This window comes from Pangasianodon hypophthalmus, chromosome 12, assembly GCF_027358585.1.
Source record: "Pangasianodon hypophthalmus isolate fPanHyp1 chromosome 12, fPanHyp1.pri, whole genome shotgun sequence".
Lineage (NCBI taxonomy): Eukaryota > Metazoa > Chordata > Actinopteri > Siluriformes > Pangasiidae > Pangasianodon > Pangasianodon hypophthalmus.
Genome location: NC_069721.1, coordinates 12,578,190 through 12,603,561, shown reverse-complemented (window position 1 = coordinate 12,603,561; position 25,372 = coordinate 12,578,190). Strand labels below are relative to the sequence as shown.

General features: G+C 38.6%; 1 protein-coding gene across 2 annotated transcripts in view; it reads left to right on the top strand.

Annotated features, from left to right (window-relative positions):
• Positions 1 to 25,372, top strand: part of nrg3b (neuregulin 3b) — a 138,107-nt gene that overhangs the window by 99,673 nt on the left and 13,062 nt on the right. For both annotated transcript variants that reach the window (XM_026914629.3, XM_026914627.3), the window contains exon 3: positions 22,355 to 22,428. In XM_026914629.3, the coding sequence (XP_026770430.3) occupies positions 22,355 to 22,428 (74 nt within the window). The remainder of the gene's footprint in view (positions 1 to 22,354; positions 22,429 to 25,372) is intronic.

Here is a 25,372-nt window from a genome sequence, read left to right as displayed (position 1 = left end):
TAATCACTTAAAATACAAAATACTTATTTTTTCAGCAACCTGAGAAAAATGCATTTCACTGTTTTTAAGATACAGCAGAAAACTAGGTTTGTGGTGAATTGAAGCTTTCATTTGATATGAATATGCATGCATACATACAATATAGTATGTTGCATATGCTTTATTATTTGCTGTGGCCAGTTAGAGAATTTTTATCTTGTGGACTTTGTATAACATGATACAATTTGAGTGATCTTTTAACTTGATAAAGCCTGTGCTCTTATACTAATTTTGTTTTCTTATTAAAAGTAACAAAAACAGAACTACAGGAGACAGCAGGCACACTGGCTAAATTAATATTTTTCTCTTTTTTTCACAGAGAGGGGAGTACATCTGTTTAATTTGTCAGGACTCAGTTGTTGTATTTAAAGAATGCAACTAATGAATGAAATGTGTAAAATCTCTACACAGCACTGTTCAAACTGCTTCAAACCCCTCGCTTATTAAGCTTGTCATTTTAAATTAAAAGGACAAGTAACGATGGCCGTCAGGCAGGCCTATTTTATATTTATGTATTTTAATTATTGCAGCTAGCCTGCAGCCTGTGATTCCTTTTTTTCTTCACCTGTCCCTCAGTAAAAAAAAAAAAAAAAAGTTTGGAAACCCCTGCTAGGATAGAGAAATGCTATAGAAAGAGAGGATCTCTGAGAACTAAAAGATATTGGGGGATATTAAGGATATCGTCATGTCAAAGCACAGGCTAAATCCATTTATGCTTATTATATAAAGACTTGTCTTGGACTGTCACACATGCTTATGCAATAAAGAGCCTTATCTCTTGAAGCTGGCTGACATGTGATCATGATGTGTGATAATGTTAGGGACTTGGGAGATGTGACAGGTCAACCAGTTAATAAACTCTTAACATATTAAACATTATCAGCCAGCCAATTCAATGCAACAAGTATGATATACTGTAAAGACAAACAGCAATAATGTGCATGATTCCGATCTACATTTCAGTCTGATTAGCATACAGTATACAGTATATTGCTGCTGTCGATCAGCATGGGTTACTCTGGCCATGCGGTTGAGACAGCAGACATTTTGGCTTGTTGATCTGTTCTTCTCTTCTCTAACAGGAGCATGTGTCAGTTCAGATCTAGTGTGTGACATCAGTTAAGTTCAATATCAAATCATCTTTCTTTGATAAATGTTTAAGGTAAGGTTGTTAAATCCACAGCTAGTATAACTCCCATAGTGCTGAATTAATGAATAAATTGGGTCAATTGACTGTGTTCCCTTTCTGGCATTTTGCTGTGGCTGCTCCTTTGTTATATCTGGACAGCAGCAATAAGCTGAAACATAGGAGCTTATTATTTGCACATTTTAGAGAACCTTCATAAATGTGTGAAGAGAATGGTCAGATCAGATTTAGACCAGATGATTATTATTTCATTCATCTTCAGTAACTGCTTTATCCTGGTCAGAGTTGTAGAATCTAGCCCCTGAACAATGAGCACAAGGCTGGAACACATCCTGGATGGGACGCCAGATTGTAATATATAGAATAATGGATGGAACTTTCCACTGGGCCCTTTGGTCAATAAAGTGCTCAGAAAAAGTATTACAGAAGTGCATGTGAAACCCTCCGGCTGCTGCTAGGCTATCTATGCAGGGAGAAAAGCAAACACACTGCACAATCATGAAGAATATCCACAGCTTAGCCAAAAAAATGGACTTGGCAAACAATTCTGAATAAAGGATAAATATTCATCTTTTCTCAAAATGGCAGCTAGCGAAAAAAATGTGAACAGCAGCATTGTATCTGCACATCTCTCTCTCTCTCTTTGTTGTTATTCATCCAAAGAAACAATGTCTGTCTCTGCGCATAGTGATGTGTCTTATAATGATTGTATTGAATATTGAATGCTGTTGTGTTATCCATGGTGATCTGCTCAAATTAGAGACTGAAGCAACACTCCAATCACAAGAGTGCCATGTTTTTAAACATTCATGTGCTTTCAAACAATTTCTCTGTCTGATCTGAAACCGCAGCCACTGTTAATAATTTAGCTAGCCTGTCTGGCACTGAAGAGTAGTGGCAATGGTGGGATAGGTGCAATTGGCATGCCAGCAGTATTCCGCCTTTCCATTTCTGATCCCACAACACAATTCACAAAAGCCTGACAAACTGTAACGAGGCTCAATCTGCACGATTGCATGTTCATTAATCAACAGTTGCTAGAGAACTGAAAACACATGGGAAGGCAGAAATGTTGCAAATGGGAAATTACTATTCGCCCAGGGTTGAGAGACTAATGTTACTGCAAATATTACATAGCTATTACTGACTAAACATTACTTAAGCACCAATTAACATGGAACTGTATGTTCTGTAATTGGGTTTTGTCATCCTCCTGAAAGCACCCATTATGTTTTCTCTGTAATATAGCTGAAACATGTCTCAGAGGTAAGATCTTTGTTTTCTGTTAGGGTACAGAAGATGTATACCAGAGCTTAAGCTGTCTCAATGAAGCAAAACATAGGGATCATAGGGAATGTGTACATAATTATAGCTGATACAGGGATAAGTGCTGCAGGATTACTGTCTGGATTTGTTTGTATGTTAGTTTTGCATGACTATACTCCATATCTTCTGCAGTGCTAATCTGTTTCAAGTCAGTTACTGTATATGCTTATGGGCAGGATGACATTTGAGGCTGTTAGAATTAGCCACAATATAAGCTTTATTTGCTTGCATTACATTAAGCTGAGTTAGGCCATAAATAATTGCCTCTGCTTAATCAAGACTTAATCTACTTTTATGCTACAAATCCCCAGTCTGATACCATACCATAGGGATCCTCAGTTTGCATCTATTAATCTTATCATTAGTGATGCCCTAAACTGAAGGTTGCTAATTTACATAAAGCTAATCTCCATTTATCACATCACAGTAAAGTGATCAGGAGGATTACTCTCATTACTTACTGACCAACCTACCAGCCGGGGAGGACTTTTCTGGAATTATCGTCTCATGTCAGATCTGTTTAGTTCCTCTCCCTGGTGACTAATAGAGTCACTGTTAATCGCTTAATTTAATTAATTATTCAATTAATATTTGTAAAGGACTTTAAAGATTCAGTCATGATCTTCTGAAAGAAAGTAATTCACTGCTTTTATTAGCAATATGTATAAAAGCTATTATTAAGATCAATTATTGATTATAGAGTATATTTGTAATGCAAAATATCAAACTTGGGAATATCAGACTTTATTATGTTGAATAATAAATATGGACCATGCAACATCAGTGGCAAACTTGGCATAAAAGATACCATAATTATATATGCTAGTATATTGTTACTATGCTGTTTTAATCCTCCATCTCATCTCCACCAAGAACATCTTTATGTCTTTTCAGCTGACACCCCAAGCCTCTGCTAACATCATGTTGACTGGCCTCATTTTCTGTGCATGTGCAGCAATGCACTCTCGAGTATGTGGTATTGGGGAAAGCTACAGTAAGTTGGAGACAGACTGACTGGAGACATCTGGTCAATACTGTACATACCGAACCACTGCTGAGAGCTATATCACCTAGGTAACCAGGTAGAGGATGTACCAGCATTCTCGTGGATGCCATTACAGACTCAAAGGGTTCTTTTCTTCTCAAGTTGAATTACCTTTAGAGGCATGAAATGTACAGAAGATCAGAGCATTTTGAAGGAGAAAATCTTTTTTTTGTCTCAGAGGCATGCTAAAGGCTTTGTGCTATGACTCCTCCTCAAGAAAAATAAGTAGTATTGGAATCAGAAACAGAGTCAACTTAAACCTGGGTGGGACATGGGATGGGTATCAGTTGAGCTGCTAATGTATAACTCGCCAAATGAAAAAAAAAAAAAGAGGTCAATATGGAATCTGGAGATTATGTTCAAACCATGGAGCAGTTTTCTTTCTTTTTTCACTTTTCCCTATATGCTATACAGCCACTGAGCACTTTATTAGGAACACCTGTACATCTATTCATTCATGAAATTACCTAATCAGCCAATCATGTGGCAGCAATGCATTGCATAAAATCATGCAGATACAGGCCAGCAGCTTCAGGTAATGTTCACATCAACCATCAGAATGGGGAAAAAATGTGATCTCAGTGATTTCGACCATTGAGTGATTGTTGGTGCCAGACGGGCTGGTTTGAGTATTTCTATAGCTGCTGATCTTCTGGGATTTTCACATACCACGGTCTCTAGAGTTTACTCAGAATGGTGCAGTAAAGAAAAAACATCCAGTGAGCAGCAGTTCAGAGCAGCAGGACAGAAACACCTTGTTGAAGAGAGAGGTTGATGGAGAATGCCCAGACTGGTTAGAGCTGACAGAAAGGCGACAGTAACTCAGATAACCACTCAGCAGAAAAGCCTCTCAGAATGCACACACTTCGAACCTTAAGGCGGATGGGCTACAACAGCAGAAGAACATATCAGGTTCCACTTCTGTCAGCCAAGAACAGAAAGCTGAAGATGCAATGGGCACAGGCTCACCAACACTGGGCAGCTGAAGACTGCAAAAACATAGTGTGATCTGATGAATGTAGATTTCTGCTGAGGCACACAGATGGTAGGGTCAGAATTTGCACCAACAGCATGAATCCATGGACCCAATCTGCCTTGTGTCAACAGTCCAGGCTGGTGGAGGTGGTGTAATGGATTGGGGGAATGTTTTCTTGGCACACTTTGGGCCCATTAATACCAATCAATCATCGCTTGAATGCCACAGCCTATTTGAGTATTGTTGCTGACCATGTGTGTCCCTTCATGGCCACAATTTACCATCTTCTAATGGCTACTTCCAGCATGATAATGCACGAAGGTCACAAAGCAAAAGTCGTCTCAAACTGGTTTCATGTACATGACAGTGAGTTCAATGTGCTTCAGTGGCTTCCCCGTCACTGGAACTGAATCCAATAGAACACATTTGGGATGTGGTAGAACGGGTGATTCGCAGTATGAAAGTGCAACTGGAAAATCTGCAGGAATTTTGTGATGCAATCATGTCAACATGGACCAGAATCTCAAAGGAATGTTTCCAGCATCTTGTAGAATCCATGCCATGAAGAACTGAGGCTGTTTAGAAAACAAAAGGAGGCTCTACCCAGTATTAGTGTAGTGTTCCTAATAAAGTGTTCCATGAGTGTATATAAAATATACTGGTTTCAAATATATTGATTTCATTTTTATTTTTGCTCTCTATTTTATGGCACAGTTGTTGCATTTTTTCTTTTTTGTAGTTTAGTAACAAAATGTGGATTGAGTGATACATCCAGCATGTCTTTAATCAAAAATCTGATGCCGTGTTGTGCTACAGTATCTCATCTAGCCCACTGGGAACAAATATGTCTACTGAGATGAAGAATGTAGCAGTGTGAGGTATGAATTTGTATTCCGTGGCTGTCCATCACAATCCTCAGTCCTTACATGCATGGATAGTCAGTGTTGTACAGAAAACCCTATGCTTTACTCAGTTGTGATCCAACCAGGAGTCATATGTGTGAATGTGCCATTGTATATTCAGTTGGAAAGCTTGTGTGTTCATATAAGTTTGAGTTTTTTTTCCAGGAGGAGGCATTACAGGTTTCAAAGCATCGACACATTTATTATTCCATTAAACCTGCCTGAGGTTACAGCACCACATTAGGCTTGGGCTTTGAGCAGAGAGTTGCTGAGAAATTAATCTAAAAAAGACAGTCACATTAGATAACAGACTTTCCAGCATCTAATTGTCTTGTTTTGCTGCACTATGCTATACACTCATCTGTTTTTAATCAATCAGAGGGAAGCCCTATAATGACCATATTGAAACATGACTTTACCCTGCTTTAAATGAACATTTGGAAAGGCTTGCTATTGAAGTGAAGCAACTGTATTGATGAGTGGTTTTGGAGGTCATCTTAGTTAGACTGCTTCCAAGTGAGAACTGGTGGAGTCGCAACAACTGCTGTTCCACTAATGAGCAGTAGCCTCTGTGCTGTGTGTGTGTGTGTGTGTTTGTGTGTGGGGTTTGTGTGTGATCTCTGGCATTGCAAGGTAGCAAGGCAAGTAAACAAAGCCCACACAGTACTTGTTAAAGAGGAAGTCCATAGTAGATCCTGATCTCCTGCCTCTGTGGATAATGGCTTATGGTATGCTTGTGTTTGTTTGCGCTTGTTTACTAAAAGTCCATGATGGGAAGTTTTGGATGAGCTATGCTGCATCAGCATCGAAGACATCAGAGACAGAACAAGTATTAATGTGGAGGAGGGGAGGAGAGAATTCTCTGAGACATAAAAGAATGAGAGAGGCTATGCTACCATGCTAAGAAAAATAAAAATAGGAAGAGCTACACTCTAAAAAATTATCCATGTGGCTAGTGAGAAAAGCTTAAAATAAAGAACAATTTCAACATAAAAAATTTAATTTGTTAGATGTACATGTATTAGTGAGTTGACAACTTATTTTAAGAGGTTTGTCAAACTGGAAAGAAAGAAATCTGTCTCAGCTTATTAATAGATGGATTTTGAACAAACAGTCTTGCTTTCACCTAACAACAAAAAAGTATGAAGTTAGTGAAAAACTTGAAAATGTAGTGAACAAACTTAAAAAGCAGAGAACAGGGCTGGACCTTGTCTGAACATGCCAGAGCCAGACCACGCGCATAGGAGGAGAAGCAGCAGAAACGAACAATGAAGGAACGAGCGCGAGTGCACATGTCAAAGGTACATACTGAGGAGCCTAACTATTTTTGATTTGTTTTACTAGCAACAGCTATCAAACTGTATCGGCACACAGTGCAAAAAAAAAATCGTTGTCACAGGACACTAAATTTAAAGTAACGTTACAGCTTGCCCTTTGCTAATTCGATCGTTTGAAAGTTGACTTCAGCTAGCTAGCTAGCTAGCGTCTTCCGAGTTAGCTACAGCTTTGCTAATTTGGAGTTAGTGAAGTTGACCGGTAGCTATTGTGTGTCTTCAGTTTTAGTCTTATGTTTTGTTTTACAGTGCCAGCCGAATGACCTTAATCGGCACTGAATGTGTGTAGCGTTAGTTCAAACACTGCAAACACAAACACTGAGTTTGATTCTGTTGTAGAAGCGCCATTTTGTTGTGTTGTACTTAGAAGATTAACCGTGTTGTAGTAGCGCCATTTTGTTCATTCTTACGTCAGCGCTTGATTGTTCTTGTAATGTGTTTGTACGTAAGAACATTTTTTATTTAACAATGTTTGATAGACACGTTAAGACACAATTAGACACTAGACACAGTTAGACCAATTTCATTGAATCTACAAATAGTTTGCCTTCGTGTTTCCACCAGAGCGTGATTCAATAAACAATTATCATAAAATTGAAACTGCTGTGTTTTTTTTTATTCTGACAGAATTGAAATCAGTTACTATTACTCAAAAAATTAAGGTAACAATTTGCATGGACATTTCTGAGTAGACTGAAAGCCAAATAAATAAGATAAAACAGCTTAAATTAACTAATTTGTCCACATAATATCATTAAGTTGGCTCAACTTAATTAAGCTTTTAGAGGACAATTCAAATCATGGTGGTTGTGCTAAACAAATTGAGTTGGGCTAACTAGAAAAGTCTCACAATATTTAATCAAAAATGGCTTGAGTTGAAATAACTTAAAAAGATCCATGCAAATTGTTAGTTGAGCCAGTGTTTTGTTTTTTTTTTGTTTTTTTTTTTAGAGTGTATCTGGGAGAACTGAGAATGATAAAAAGAAATTAATAAATATCTCAGTGAAGATGTAATTTTGACACCTTGCAGGATTCAAACTGGGGCCTCCAACTGCAATTTCAGTGAAATTTAAAATGCAGTCTTTCACTGATAATTACTTTTAATATGATCTTCCTTAATTAGTCCTGAGAAGGTATTTGGAGTGTTTAGGTCGGAGCTGTGTAGGAAGTCAGAGGCCACTGAGCTGACAATCAGCCCTTACCCTTGGATGTTTTTTTCTCTTTACTCGAGAAAAAAGAAAATCACAGGGGGTGCTTTCCTTTGTCTTTGCTCATTGTCGATGTCCAATTTTCATTGCTACTTGATGTGGAAATTGGATGGTGACACAGAGAGGTTACCTGACTATCACTTGATATTCCATCAGTGTCTCGGTTAATTCAGAAATCACATGCACAAACATGCCTGGAGCAGTGGGTCACGTTTTCTGCCTAATCTTGATTATGTTCCACCCTCGTGAAATGCATTTGTTTATTGAGTGCAATCAGACCTGATTTCACAGACTGGGTTTCATTTTCCAAAGCACATTAGTGATTAAGGTTCCATCACATGCACTGTTCAGCTTTGTAAGCGAAAGCTGATGGTAGAAATTCTGACTAGCAGTGCATAATTAAGTGGTATGGAATCAAAAGTCATTAGTAAAACTAGCACCCAACCGTCTCACCCATCCCCTTCTTCCAGCAGAAGTAGTGACGGGAGTGTGAAAAGATGTGCCATAGTCATTTCATCTCACTCCACTTGCACAACACATGCACATCCATGCTACCGTCATCCATCTGCACCAGACAAAGGACTGGGAAGATTACCATATCCATGGAAACTACAGGAAACTCCTTTGGAGATCTCATGCAAAGCACTGTTGTTATGCATTTCTGGAGTTACAGTTAGCCCTAATCATAACTCTGCTTGCTCTACATTTAATAGACTGGTCATCACTGTGATAGCAAATTAGCTTAATGCTTTACTAAGACATAAAAAGCAGTTTTAATTAGATTTTAATGAAACCTAAAGACGCGTGTCCATCTGACAGCTACTGGTAGGAGACACTAATCAACTTCAGTCCTCTGTCAGACAGGACAACAGGAGCATGACCAAGCAGAGGAGAAATGTATCTGTGCTGTTCCTCGCCTGTATCCGAGTCTCTGGCAAGAGCCTGGCTGTGCATGTTAAATCTGTCAAAGCAGATAAGCAGCAGAATAAATCCAATTCTCCACCGCTGTGGCTTTCCAAGATTCTTCCAATTAAGCATATAGTACATACTAGATGGTAAAGCTGTACATTTTATCCCATTACTTGAGATTGAAGCTATGATGATTCTTAAAAACTTAATTAATTACATTCTACAAATTGATTAGGACATCAAACCTTTGATGCTATTTCATATAACGCTACTATTCCCCAGATACAAATTATACTCCTGGCTCGTTCTTTTTCCCAGCAAAAGGATGGCACTTGATGGAGTCAAATTGTTCCCTGCAGAGCTTAGATGAGTTCTGGAGCGACAAGGTGTCTGCTTCTTGCGTATGTCAAGTACAAGAAATGCTTATAATGATTAATGACAAGATGATGTGGAGTTGGACATGCTCACACAAAGCCATAGTTAGCAAAAAACTGTGGCCAACCTCAGTGGATGACAGTGTAGGTGGTATAGGTATGTAGGGGAAATGTGACCATATGTGAGGGAAACTATACTCATGACTAGTGGTGGAAAGAGTACACAATACACTAACTCAAGTAAAAGTAGAAATTACTTTTTTCATGTCTACTATTGACACTATTGACACTATCTATATCTGAGGAATGCATTTTTCAACAATTATGTTAACTAAGTGAGCTATGAAGTAAACACCACCTCCATTCTCAACAGCATATAAAGAAATGTAACATTAGCTGTCTAGCTTACTTAGCCAAATGCTCTTGTAAAATGCAACTGAGTAGTTAAGTGTCTATATGTTGCACCTTGAATGTTGGACAATGAGGGAAGAAACCTGTCTTTCACTTAGATTCGTACAGAGAAGGAATTTCCCTTAAAATAGGAACATACAGTGCTCAGCATAAATGAGTACACCCCCTTTAAAAAGTACGAATTTAATCAGTAGCTCAATGAACAAAAGAACAATTTCCAGAGTTTTCACAAGGCTGAGTTTTATTGAACACTTATTTAACTCCATAACATGAAATTAAGGTTAATAATCTAACTTAGATCACAAAATCTTCAGTTTTACTCAAATTGGTTGAAGCAAAAATGAATACACCCCGCAACAAAAAGTATTTTGTATGAGCACCGTGATTTTTAAGGACAGCACCAAGTCTTCTAGGCATGGAATGAACAAGTTGGCAACATATTGCAACATCTATCTTTTTCTATTCCTCAAGAATAACCTCTTTTAGAGCCTGGATGCTGGATGGAGAGTGATGCTCAACTTGTCGCTTCAGAATTCCCCACAGGTGTTCGATTGGGTTCAGGAGACATACTTGGCCATTCAATCACCTTCACCCTGTTCTTCTTCAGAAATGCAACAGTAGCTTTAGATGTGTGTTTTGGATCATTGTCGTGTTGGAAAAGTGCACGACAACCAAGTGCACGGAGTGATGGCAGCATCTTCTCCTTCAGTATAGAGCAGTACATTGTTGAGTTCATGATACCATCAATGAAATGCAGCTCCCCAACACCAGCAGCACTCATACAGCCCCACATAAGGACACTGCCACCACCATGTTTCACTGTAGGCACCAAGCATTTTTCTTTGAAATCCTCACCTTTACGACGCCATACAGTTTTAAACTCATTAGTTCCAAAAACAGTGATCTTTGTCTCATCACTCCAGAGTATAGAGTCCCAGTAGTCTTCATCTTTTTCAGCATGGGCCCTAGCAAATTCTAGGCGTGCTTTTTTGTGCATGGGCTTTAGGAGAGGCTTCCTTCGTGGACGATACCTATGCATGCCATTCCTCTGCAGTGTGCGCCGTATGGTGTCACGGGAAACGGTCACTCCAGTTTGGCTTTCTACTGCTTTAGCTAACTGCAGTGAACTTGCATGGCGATTTTCTTCAACCCTTCTCATCAGAAGACGCTCCTGTCGAGATGTTAACTTAAGTGGCCGGCCTGGACGTCTCTGTAAGATGGTTGCACTTCCATCTTTCTTAAATTTTTGGATCACTTTTGCTACAATATTTTGACTGATATGTAAAGCTTGGCTGATCTTCTTGTAGCCCTCACCTTTTTTGTGTAAAGAAATGATTTCCTTTCTCAGATTTTGGGACATTTCTCTTCCATGGGGAGCCATTGCTGACAGCATGAAATGGGAAGGGCTTTTCTTTGTTAAGTAATGCCCTTTTATAGTCACCTGTCTGCTGGACACCTCTTAAATGAATCATTAGACTCACCTGTGGTTGAATGCCTGTTAAGTAGAATTTTGTAGTCTTAAGTGTGGCTTTTCTCCTAAGACAATAATTGGGGTGTACTCACTTTTGCAACATGGGCTTGAATGAATTTGTTAGGAAAATCACTTTTTTGTGTGTGCAAATTAACAAATCTTGTTTGCAATCAATGGCCCACATTTGTAGGAGTATTTTGTAGTATAGTATCTCATAGAAAATGTTGATTCTGAAAGGAAACTAAAAGTTTTCTGACAAATGTAGTGGGGTGTACTCATTTATGCTGAGCACTGTATTTGGTTTTATCCTTCATAAAGCCTAAACTGCTCATTAAGTAAATGTACAAGATAGAATCTAGCACCATGAAAACTGCCTGAATCTGAAAGCAAAGTGCTAGAATGCTAGAATTGGTAGAACAGGCTTGAGATTTAAAGCCACATATACTGTATAAATATGTGTTGGGCATCTGTTGGATCCTATCTGTGAGACAAAGGATCCAATATGATAGTAAGAATCTGTAATGCACATAGATTTGAAAAATGGCTCGTTAAGGGAAAGTTATGGTTGGAAATCTCATTAGGGCAAAATTATGTTTGAAGAACAACCTCCCAGTTGACTGTCAAACTCTCAGATTTACACTTATGAGGTGAACACTGATATATATACACAAACATCTCTGTAAATACACCAATATTTTCTGATTTATTCATCAGGGCATTTTTAGAATAAAGGTTATTTGTAAAACTTAAGACAGCAGTGAATTGCTATTGATTAGATTCTAATTTAATTCTCCCAGCTGTGCTGCTGAGGGCTGTCTGATTTCCCCTGCAAGAGCCTGAAAAGATGCATGAGCTCATGCTCTCAGTGTGCTCTGTGTGCAAATATATATGACCCCTGATGCTTCAATTACCTCTTGATATTCTCTGGCCAGATTCTTGCAGTGAATTATCCCTGGCATGATGTCAGCCTATGGGTTTTAGCCGCTCCTGAGCACTTGGAAGTGCTCCCCCTCCCCTCCCAGAAGCCTGTCCTCTCCACATGGACATGCAGTTCCATGGAGGCCATAAACAAACCTCTCAGTTTGTGGCTGAGGCAGCTGTTGCAGTTGCAGGGCCACATTCAAAATGTTCACCCTTCGCTGTGACCAAGAGATGGAGGAAGGAGGGAGGGAGGAGATGAGTTGGCATATCTGAGTGAGAGAGAACTTTAATCCATCACCTCCAGCTGATTGTGTAGAAGAGTGCCCAAGTCTGGCACAGCTCCACTTATATCAGCCTCTGCATGATGTGTGTATGTGTATGGTGCATTCATTTGTGTCTGTTAAACACTGTTCTAATGTCTGAGTGCATAGCAGGTTTTTTGATGGTAGCCCAAATATGTATTTGAATAGGTTTGTTTTGTGCATGCCCACTAGTGAGTATGACAAATCTGTGTGCCTGTCCCCTCAAGCACATTAGCATTTGCGATTATTTGATCTGAATCATGCTGAATGTAGCTGACAGGATTAAAATCACAGAGGCAAATGTCAAAATCACACACATCGCTTATAAAAGGCAACAACATTATTTTTTGCTTGGAGCGATTTGAAAATGCCAGCATGTGTATGGCTTTAAGCAGCAAGGTCATGAGGAAAAATAAAGCTTTTTGGTTAGCCAGATTAGCGGCCTAACAGGGAAGAAGAACATGGCTAATAACAACGGATATGGAGAATTGATATTTTGGCAGAAGGGGCAACGTGTATGCTGGTGACTGCCAATATCCACAGCCCAGAGCATCTCAGAGTTACTTTAGTGCCCATGGGACAGCACCTCTGGGAGCCTAGAGTGTTAGCACTACCAGAAAATGCATAGCACTACCAGAAAATGCATAGTGATGTGACTAGCGCACTCAAACCTAGGAAAATACAATCTTTTTTTCTCCTTATCCATAGCTGTCTGATGCATGCTGCAGGCGTTCAGCTCAATGCATTCAGTTTAATTCTCGGGCCCATCCCAATCCTCTGTAATGAATGCAGCAGCAGTCTAATATGGAGTTTCTGCCTGCTTAATTGGCTAGCATGCTTCTGAGCCGACCACAGAGGGAGACTCCATAGATAAATTTCCAGAATAACACAAAAAAGAGGAAGTGAGTTTAAAAATTCAGCTCCAACAGGCAACAGTCCCTTGAGTAATTTCACATTTGCTCATCTCGCTTATACCACTCTGGCTTTATCCATGTAGCATAAGTGAGAGTAGCCACATGAACATGTAAAAAGGTTGCGATGGCATTAATATTCATGACTGTGGCACATGGGCCTGGGACATTTTCTTCTACTCTGGGCTCTCACAATAGGAGCTACATAGGTTGTCAGTTTCAGAAAGAAAGTAGCAAAGTAGCTTTCAAACTCTCTTTCCACCATCTTGCTATAGATTATTGTATCAACCTGAGTTCAAGATGTTTACTCGCACATACCACTGTAAATCTCATTTGGATTTTTGCCTCTAGTACTGCCTCTGCTGCTATCACTCAAGCCAGAAGAGGGAGCTGTCAGTAAGAGTGTGCAGAAAGTTTCTGATGACTTTAAAAGGCCAGCAGTTACGTTGCTAAATATATCCTCTAATTTGAATCCAACCAAGACTACAAAAATGCCATAAACATAAGTCATGTATTTCATTTGGCCTGAAGTCACTACCATGTTCCAGATTTAATTAAATGTTGACAAAATGAGGCATGTGTGAAGCCTTTAGCCATCAACAACTCATAATCCAACTAGTCCCAAAAGCTTTATGGAGAGGAGAAAGATAGCATTAAGCATTCCCACTATATGGGCATAGCAAGTAGGCTTCCTTTATTCATTCATTCATTTTCGGTAAACACTGATCAGGGTTGAAGCGGAACCAGGACTTACCCAGGGAACATTTGACAGGAGACAGAAATCTGGATGGGACACTATTCCATCACAGGGCACCATGCACATACACCATGCACATTTTAAGGATGTCGGGGGTAACTAAAAAAACCAGAGGAAATCCACATGGACAAAGGAAGAAAATGCAGTAACAGACTCAGACAGTAACAGAATCAACCTGGGGACCATGGAGCTGTGAGGCGGCAATGTTACCCACTGTGCAACAGTACCACTTGGATTACTAAGTTAAAAGCACAGAAGCATGTTTCAATGTGCCATAGTGTGGTCCTCAGAAAGAGTTCATTTAGTGCTTATCCAAGGATTCTGTATATGTTTGGGATCATTATATTATCATTTTGCAATGACATAAAACATATTAGAAATCCCCATATTGCACAAGTCCAGGACCCTTATGTTCCCATTTGAAAGCAAAAAGAAAGGTCATCCCAAAGACTAATCATTTACCAACAAGGCATGTGTAGAAATAAAAAAGAACGTGCCATTCAACTGGATAACCAAAATGATCAATACTAGTTTCTCTAGCTTTGACAATGCACAGCTTATACTGGTCTCAGTTTGGTTAACAAACCTGGGGATATGACCTTGGGCAGAAACTCCAGGTATAGCCACAAAATTATTCCAGAATCATCTGGCTACTAGCGTATGCAGGGGTTAAACATCGCAATTCAACAGTCACTTCAGTCAGTCCCAGATATGCCCATAGACATAGACTTTGTGCTTTTCAAATGTAATGAGTAGGAGGGAAACTCAGCTCTTGGGCTATAAGGAGAACTGTGTTGAAAAGTGTGAGCTTCTGCTTCTGGACACAATTTCAGCTGAGCCACATCTGATTATATGTCGTCCATATTCCTAGAAAGAGACTCGGATAGTTTGCATATTAGCAGTCAATGACCCTGCATGTCTTCCTAACTGTCTAACGTGATTTGAGCGTTTATGTGGAACCAGGTGGCAATGATTTCACAGATAGGCTTAGTTTCAGCAGCTTGCTGGGTTATAGCCAAAATTCAATTCTGTGAGGGTCTTTCTTGATCATTACCTTGTCAGTGTGCACATTCACAGATTTATTTAATTGGTGCTAATATTTTTCAGGATGGGGTTATAATAAAGTTGATTAAGTACTGTCTTTTCAGGAAATGGAGTTTTAGTTCAAAGGAATTGTTGTTTGTACTAAGCAGACGGGCCAAATAACGTATATAGTCATAAAGATAAACATTTATTCACACTTGACAGACTACCATGCTTACAGACTTCAGAAAGGAATGAGCTCAATATCTCTGATGAAAAGGCAATTTGTATGCTGCATATATTGTAAAAGAAATGCATTTAAGCCAGAAAAGAGATTTGTGTGTTTGTGTTTTGTAGTATGATAAAGAAAGAGAAAATCTGAGTATAAGAATGAGTGTTCAGCTGTTAGGCTGTCTATGACTGTATAGTTTTAACACTCTTGAGAAATTATGCGTTGTTTTTGACATTAAAAATCACTGCACTGCACACCAGCTTGGAATGTGATACAATATCAGGTTCTTTCTCCTCTGAAGGGTTTGTGCAGCAGCCTGGTCTGTCTGGCTGACTGCTAGGCTTGGCAGTTTGTGAGTGAGCAGAGCAAATGCCCTCCTTTTTCTTGTTCATATTTACAGCAGCTTGAATGCCCTGTTTTTACCTCTTATCTTAGCGGTTTTGAACAGCACCTGCACCTGAATCGGCGCCACGCTTACATGGTGGTGAGTCAGAGAAAGGCTGGGCTGCAGTCCTCTCTCTTATCTCTCACTCCCTCCATCTCTCGGCCCCACCCTCCAAACAGCTGCTGAAACACTCTTCAGAAACGGCTTTACGCCGCAGTGGTACAAATCATACAGCACTCTCCAGCTCTGCCAAATTATAAGTGAGAGCTCTATTAGGCAAAAGTACATCAAATGTATTCTGATATATAATAAGACTAACACTAGTGAAGAATATAAGAATAATGGTAGTGTTCTGGTGGATGACAGCTACTGCTAATATCCTTCAGAAAGGACAGTGTTTCTTTGATTTTTAATGTTAACCTGCTGTTATTTTTTTCTTCTGTATATTCAAGCAAGAACCAGTGGTGGAAAGAGGAATCACCAACTTGAGTAAAAGTAATGACTACTTTTAATTTAATCATATAAGAGTAAACTAGTCATTTGGTGAAATTTGTTTATATTTCTACAAATGATAAAACTAACTCAAAAAATGTTCTACTTTCAATTATTTTCTTAGGTTAACTAACCAAGTGAGTTAAAACCACCGCAATTATCAACATTATATGAAGAAATGTATAGTATATAGAAAAGTATATATATAAAGAAAAGCTGAATGCTGGTTGGGTTTCTAGCTATGTAGCTAGCTCATATTAATTAATACATGTTCCTAGCTATACAGTTAGCTATCTAGCAAAGATGCCCCTTACACATTATTCTGAGTGTTACCTATACACTTTAGCAGCACTTACTGAAGATATAATCGACGCAACAGGGAATTGCTGCTGAACATCAACTGACATCTCTTAAGTTTAATACAGAGCTTTCATACTGTAAAATATCAAAAGATTTGGCTAGCTCACTCAGCTAGCTAATGGCTTACTTGTACATATTTCTGCAGGTTGGATGTTCACGAGTTTTGGCTCACATACTTTGCAGATCATTTTCGCGCTGTTTCATCTGAAGCATTAAAAACTGAAGATGCTTGATAAATTGGACCAGGGATGCTCATCTGTCTCTACTTTCTCAGACTAAGCATTTGGCACCTAAAGGGTAGAGTTTTGGCAGGAAACTGCTTTATTTTGATTGGTCCTGGAAATGTAATTATTTAAAATGAAAAATAATGTCTTTTAATTGGCTTACATTCTTACAAATGCATTTTTTTTACTCTGTAAGGGTGATCAAAAATAAATATAGTGAAGTACTATGATTTAATTATATGAAAAAGTACAATTACAGTGAACCATCTATTCATGTACTGTAACATGAGTACATGTAGTTTGTTACTCTCCACCTACCTAAACTAAAACTACAAAATTATGACAACTTTGCCTGCTACCTAGCATCCAGCTCACTAGCTAGTAAATATCTAAAAGAGAGAGAGAGAGGTGAACAAGAGAAACAATACAGAGCATGTGAAATCTTTTAAACAATTATCCAGTGTTAACAGTACTATTTTTTCCCCCAATATGTTGGAAAGAAACAGTTCAGTGAGTACACTGTGATGTCTCCGTGTCTTTCCTGACAAGTCCAGGCATTTGGAACCTGCTGCTATGTTCATGAACTGTTCACAAATAGAAGGTGCTCCCTTTTGATAAGTCTTTGTTGCTAGAAGATAATTTCTAGCAAATCCCTGGGCTCAGTTTTGACAATGGTATTGTCAGGAAAAAAAACAAACTTTGAGAGGAATGTTTGTGCTTTCCGAACTAAAGTACAAAGAGGCTTATCTGCTCACTTGTGATTACCATTTTAATAGCTTTATTTTGAAGGTAGAACTTTGTCGCTTTACAAAGCACTTGAAAGGTGGAAGACGTTGAGTTTGGCATCAGTGCAGTACACAAGTATGCCTACTGGAAAGAAATCTCATTTATTCAGTGCATTTTATCTATGTATGTTTTACTCCACCAACACAATCCACTTTGCTATCTCAGAATGAGATTTTGAAGGGACATTGAACATAGGAACATATATGCTCTTCATAGCAATTTCACATGCAAACAGCAGAGGCTGTGGTCATCATTCAATGTCATTCAGAGCTAAATCACCTTCTTTCAAACCCCTCACACAATCAGGGCTGCACTGGCAGATATGAATATGTACTGGCTGTGTATGTAGGGGAGAGTCAGGTTTTTTTTTTTTTTTTTTTTTGAGGGAGAGAGGGGATGAGAAGAATTGGAGGAAGATTGGTCTGGAGACTGGGCTCATCACAGCCTTTGAGTCCATCAATAACAGTGAGGAGATTTGTCAGGGCTGATTGGGACACAAAAATGTGTGTCCCTGGAGTGTTACCGGAGGAAGACCTCTGGGTATAATGTGTGCTTCATTTGTGTCTGTGTGTTGTATTCCTTACAAAAATGAACATGGAAAAAAAAAGATTTGCAAATCTTTGTATGTCTTTTCTTGCATTTTTAGCATTATTATGAATACAAAGTGTTATTCTTAACAGGAGCACCCCAATTGATTTTGATGCAACTATAAGTAGAGTTATCTATTCAAGCTGTTTATTTTGTTATTTGTGAATGATGTGATGTATGATGGCTATGGTACATTTTACTACAGTATTTTAAACATTAATGTTACAGATGCCAAACCAAGTGATATTTTGTAATCCATTTTCTGTAACTTATAATTCTAGACCATAGTAACAACACACAATAAATTAACAACCACTGTTACACCATTAAAAGTAAAGTCCACACTGAATGACTTGCATATTAATGGTTATCATTATCATGTGATCTTCAATGGTGCATATTTTGTATGTAAAATTCTGTATTGATTGTTTTAGTTTAATCTTCTTCGACATGTTGGTCTATTTTCACTTTGGTTAACAGTTTCTTACATTACACACAATGCCTTTCAATAACCTGCTGTCTGTAGCGCGGGTGGGATTTAGCCCTTGTTTAAGCTCTCCCTAAAGAGAACAATGCAGCAGTACTTTAGTCTGTCCAGCTCTCTCAACTCTTCATCTGCACCCTCTGTTCAAACAGATCTGGTTCCAAAGCTTGAACTTTCATGGTAATACCACCTTCAACACCATCCTGCATCTCATATATTGCTAACTAGTCGAGCAGAGCTTATGCCGTAACTCTGTATAACTGTGGCGTATAGCTGTATTGAATTGTATCTGGAACTTTGAGTGTAATGTTTGTTGTCTCCACTATGTCTACATTGAATTTCTCATTAATGACATTAAACTTCACTGGAAAATGGTGCGTGAGAAGAGGGGTTAACAGAACAGAACAGAGCAACAAAACTGGCAGGGCTAGGAGTCTCCATTAGTAAACCTGTGGCAGTGTCAAGGTTAATAATATAATATACATAATTACACCAAAGCAATGCAGTAAAAACATGGTAGTATAATAGTAGTACATAGTATTATATAGTATAATATTATGGTATAACGGTTGTGATATTATAGTTCAGATTTTGAAACCATAGATACCCCAAAGTACTCTATAGAAAACTATAGTGGATTTTCCTAATGGTATGTGTGTTTGTCTGACTGCATGTGTGATCTGAGTGTGCATTGATCAGCTGTTGTGTGAGCGTGTACAGCATAAATGTGCATAATGCAGTGAGGAGATAATGCATCAAACCGGTGCACTCCCCACACACACACACACACACACACACACACACACGCTTGCCACTGTCGCCTACCAACCCCATGTCCATTTACTCACTATTAATTAAAGAGCTGAGCATTAATTAAAGGCTGAGTTCTGTTCTGCTCCTCCTGTTCCTCCCCCTCCTTTCCTTTGAACACCTCCTACTCGCTCGCTCTCTCTCTCGTTTTTATTTTGCCTTCTCTTTTCCGCACTCCATTTGTCTCTCTACGGGGTAAAGGAACCAACAGGGGGCGCAATTAATGAGACCAAAATACACATTTATTTATAATAATAAATACCCTTGAAGGCACATGCATTTATAATCTTGTTTACTCTGTTGTGCACTCATACATGCAGAACTCCATTATTCCTCCACACAAGCTATTGGAGGACTGTGAGGAGCACTGATTGGTGATGATGACCATAGACGTATGAGATTGTTCATGTTCACTGCTCAGTAGTTCTGTCATTTAAAAGAGAACCTATCATCATTACCTTTTATATTTTCAAAGAGTTTATTGTGTGTAACGTTTACTTTATAGTGTCTGGTGAATGGCAATTCACTGAAAAAGTTGCATATGTATGTTTATTCAGTTATTTTGCACTTTTACATAAAAAGTGCTCAAACTAGTAAAATTTGATCATTTTACGCTGAAATGGCTTAGATATATGCGATGGATGAATACTCCTCTCTTCAAGTAATTTGATCTGAAATTAGTCCCCAAGGTCATAATTCCCATGTAGAACTATACTGACAACATTTTTTATGTCTTGCTGGAGGGAAAATTTTCAATTACCAAGGTCAGTCTACTCCACTCTGACAAAATTCCTGGATGGATTGGCTATTCTGAAATCTCTATAGGAGACACTGTTCCTAATCTCTGTGTCTGCCTGACATTTTAAAACCTATTCTAAATGATGATGATGATGATTATTATTATTATTATTATTATTAATATAATAATATAATATATAATAATAATAATAATAATAATAATAATGTTGTCGTTGTTGTTATTGCTGTTGTTGTTGTTGTTGTTTAACTTTGAAACATATTGGTTTCCCTTGTGGGGCACAAAGATATTTGGTTATGCTGTCCATACAAATTAGTATGAATATAAAGTTACTTGGACAAAAGTGAAACATATTTTATCCATACACTTGGAAGGTCTAAATGAAATGAAAGGAACAAAAAATAGGGTTTTTTGTGTTGTTTTCTTTATGTGGACATTCAATTAAGAGTAGAAGTTTTTTTTTTTATTCATGTTGATGAAAGGAAACCATAAAATTCAGTATAATGACTGCCAGAAAATGGGAAAGGGAAAATAAAACAGACTGGTTGATAGACATCTTCATCTTGCCATTGACAGAAGTCAGCATTAGACGGCCTGTGTACAGAAAGCTGAGCATGAATAAAGGATTAGACAGAGCCGTATCAGACTCACCTGCTTTGTGGCTGCTCATGCAATATCACTTACTATGACTAATTAGTCAAGTCATTTATTCCAGTGTTTCACTCAGAGCCACCACCATTCATGCTGTTCCAAACCAGACACACAAAGAGGCACACAAACACACAGTCATTTGCCTGTCAGCCAACATGTTCTGGAAATTATGAGAAATGAAATCAGTTGTAAGAGCATATATTTTCTCATGGAGCTGTACATGGACCTCAGCTTGTGAGGTTATTTTGCAGGGTCATATTTTTAGTTTTCATGCTTGTTTTTTTAATTGTTGGCATACATTGTCATTAGTGTGCATTATTTGTTGAAAGGTAGGTTATAATTATAAAAATGACTATGTATCCAGCAAATGTGAGTGGATTTTAATGCTGATTTAAAGCTCTGTGTTGTAGGTAAACAGTTGTGACTATACAGTATATCCATGCTATACAGTATATACAGTATAGCAATGCAGTTAGTGGTATTTACAAACAGTAGTCCAACAGCTTCGGGGCTGAATGTGGAGGAATATGAGGAGAGGAGGAGTGAAGGGAATAAGAAATTAGAAAGGGCTCTCACACTGCTGCTGAATCCAAGAGCTTGCTGGAGGAATGCTGGCAATCACTATAGTTTTACAGACTCCGAATGTTCTAGCATGGGTGTGTCTGTCTCGCATAGATCTCCCAGCAAAAGTCCAATCAAATGCGCCTCCAATTCAGCCACATAGCTCCTTTGGGAAGTGACATTAGCACCAAGACTGTGTTATCTGTGCAAATGCAGGCGCCACAGAGCTCTGGCCAAGCCTGCCTTGTTGTCCTTCTTCTTTTTCTGCACTAGCTCATTCGTATCCCATCTCCCTTCACACATGTTCAAACTCTGCTTAGCGTTTCATACGACCACAATTCACTCTCAGAATACACTTGCTTTATGACAAAGAATGACCTGACTTGTGGACACACACACACACTTTTGTCTTACTTTCCTTGTGAGGACCTACAATTGGAATAATTATGTACACCCAAATCTAATCCTAACCTTAACCTCATTAAGCAAAAGGAAACCCTCTGGTTCTTTTATTTACTTGTTTGTTTGTTTGTTTGTTTGTTTTTAAACCTGCAGCTTCTGTTAAAAAAAAATTAATAAATGTAAAAAAATCCCCACAAAGGCAAAAGTGTCAGACATTCTTGTCCTTGTAGGGCTAGGATAGGAATGGTCCCCGGCAAGACACATTATAGAAACAAGCCCACCCACACACATAGAAGCGGAAGGAAAATGATTATTTAATGCTTTGTGACACAAATAAATACTATAAGTAAAATTACATTCCAATAGGGTGAAATAATTTCAGTTAATTAAGTAACAATAACTTAAATAGGCTGTGTTATCTTGCTTACTATGTACTGGAGAAGTTTAATTATCTCTTAGTAGATGTATTGCCTAGGTCTGAGATATTTATTAATTTTTTACTTCTCGCTTATCTTCTTTCTTCTCATGTCTTCTCTTCCCTTCTTCTCCCTTCTCTTCTCTTGTAGATGTAAAGAGGGTTACCGTGGACTTCGCTGTGACCAGTTTGTTCCTAAGACAGATCCTATCCTCTCCAACCCAAGTATGTTTTATCATGCCTATTCACTGGTTTTCTGGAATTTATATTTATAATTTATATGAACTATGTGTTTATCCCACATACAGAACAACTGTGGTCAGAACTGATCCCTCATTATCAAGTCAGAATTCAGTCTATGCCCTTTAGCCAGCTCTCCAAGTGTTTGTGTCAGTGATGAAACAAAACCTTTCTATGAACTGAAAAAAGAAAAAAAAAAAAAAACACATGGAACACATAATCATGTTTATTTTGTTTTCTTGCTTTCTTTCTCTAGTTTTAGATTTTTTTTCCACCCATCTTGAAATGTTCTTGTTCTGGGGAGTGCTTTCCAAAAATCAAATATGCTAAAAAGAAGCTAATTATGCTCCAGCTTAAGTGCTGAAATTAGCAGAACATTACAATGCCGCAGTCTTAAGAGAAAATAGTTTTTAATCAGTGAGCATTTGCATCCAGTCTTCTCTGCAAGATAGCTAGGATCTTAGCATTTGAATGTGAAGCTATTGGTGTTTTAAACCAAATCGTTTAAAATGCATTTTCTATCACAGTTCAGGTAGATTTTTGGACTAATCTGAGTCTTTGAAGGTTCATGGCTCATTAGCAAATAAGCATTTTGCAGTCAGGCTTTGTTTTTCTTTGATGTGAACAGAATACAGAGAAAGCCAGTAATTGTCTTGCTAATTTGAGGTCAATACTAAAATCATTAGTTTCTCTGGAGTTAGATTGGACTCTTGATTGGTATGGAGGGCATTTGCGAACAGATTAAGATGGACACTGACAGATGATTTCAGATGTTCATAGAGAGATAACCGACTCATTTGTCCTTAGAGTATTTGCTCTGTCAATGTAATTTAGAGTTTAAACTTAAGAGTGCTTTTTACTATACAGACTGTTTCAACATAGCTTAACCCCTAAGTAAGCGAAGGCTGACAGCAACAGGAAAAATCTTTCTCAGATGGAGCTAAAAAGAAAGAATCCTCAAGAGGAACCAAGAATCAAAAGGAGAAGCCCATCCCCCTCTGGTTCACACATACCTAATATTATCCGAGCCCTTTAGTTTGTTGTGTGACCCAAGATTGCAAGGTATAAAACTATGGAAAAATAGCAGCTTAAAAATCTGTGTTGCTGAGTTTGGGGTTTCTCAGAGCTATTATAGTCTTGTGAAAACACAGTGGGAAATAGAGAGGAAAAGCAAAGAAGCCAATGCAAGGGGAGATATCCAGCATGAATCTTAGAAGTAGCTCTTTCTATGAGAGGCCTATGAATGCTTTTGCTCTTAAGGAGTGATCTTTTACAGTGCATGAGATAGAAACCTAAACTTCCACTTACAGCTGTTTGAAGTCACCGAACCTGCTGTGTGGCTGGTAATGGAATTTGGTCTGCCATATCTGATTTTTTTTTGTTAACAGAGAACATTCATTGGTCTCTATATACAGTACTACAAGAGGTGGAGCTCTCTGTGCTGGGAGTCCCATCATCTTTATCATAGATGCACCTACATTATCTCCCTGATACTGCACCTGTATGGGTAGGGGAAAAGTGGCACAGCAATTTGTCAACAAGGCTATTTATGGGTGATTCCGCTTCCAATCCTTTTGGGGTTTTTTTCTTACCCATTTTTTCACATTTGTTCTCTCGATTTTTAGTCATTGTTAATTCCCACTTACTAACTAGTTCACCTCATCTGGGAGGGTGAGGATTAGCTCATGCTTCCTCTGAGACCAATGAAACCATTCACAAAATTTTTTGAACTGCTGCTCATGCAACACCAGCCGGAAAAGAGTGCCAACTTCCCTCTTCCATATGCATGACGTCAAAACGGCTGTGATAGGCCAGAGTCTCTCTGATTGATACCCTCCAGGGCCATCCAGACAGCAGGACCAGTTGTTCTTGTAGACTCCCAGTCATGGATGACTATGACATTTATACTCGTTATCCCCACTGATAGGATGCTTAGACTGTTTCTTTCACACAGTTTAGACAGAGATGAGCCAGTAAATCCAGATAATGTGCTTGATTTACAATAGTGCCATGAAAACAAATACAGTGTGTCATGGAGCAACCCTCATAACAAGAAATCCCAAGACCCAATACATCATGTCACATTGCACGGTTTGCATTTTTCATAGCTCATTACATTTCCAATGTTTCTTTATTCCACTCTGTTGAGGCCTTGGTATGTTTTCTTCTCACTCCACTGCTATGCCCAGTGTTTGTTTGTGGGTCAGTGCATCTTTATTCACTTAACCCACCAAATGAGCCACAAATCACCCCCTGGAGGCTTTATCTGCCACCAAGCATTGTTGTTTTTGTTTTTGTTGCTGTTGTTGTTTTTGTCTTTTAAGTTTCTATCCTTCTCACACAATCTATCTTTTGCACACTGGACCATAGAAAATCATCGGCCAGCCATCATTCTTTATCTTTAGATCGACTATCACAGAGGAGGCAATCCAGCAGGCCTCTGCAATTCTCACCTTACCTGATATGAGCTCTCTGTCTCTCTGTGCCCAGCTTTCAGCTTTAACAGAACAAAGAATAAAAAACAGTGTGGGCCAGCCTCTGCTGAAAGCTCACTGTTTACTTGTGCAGAATGTCAGGTCAAATGTTGTCTGCCATTTTATTTGTACTGGGGGGTTAAAAGCTACAAGATGGGCTTGGAGGAAGACTTCTCAGATTGTGTTTGCCACCTTCTGAGTGTGTGGAGGAGCTACCTTTTTGGAGGAGCTGTAGTCTTTTTGGGGACTAACAGTGTATCCAGTGACTCAGAAGAGACAGAGTTCATGACTGCCCATGGCAGAGCCTCTATTTTGGTATCACTCTGGGATTAATCTAAGGTGCACTTAGGCAGGCTTTCAAGTCTGGATTATATGGGATTTGAATCACTTCTGTTATTGTTTCCACATATGATGGATGGCTACATGATAGATTGACGTTATGTGATTGTCCATAT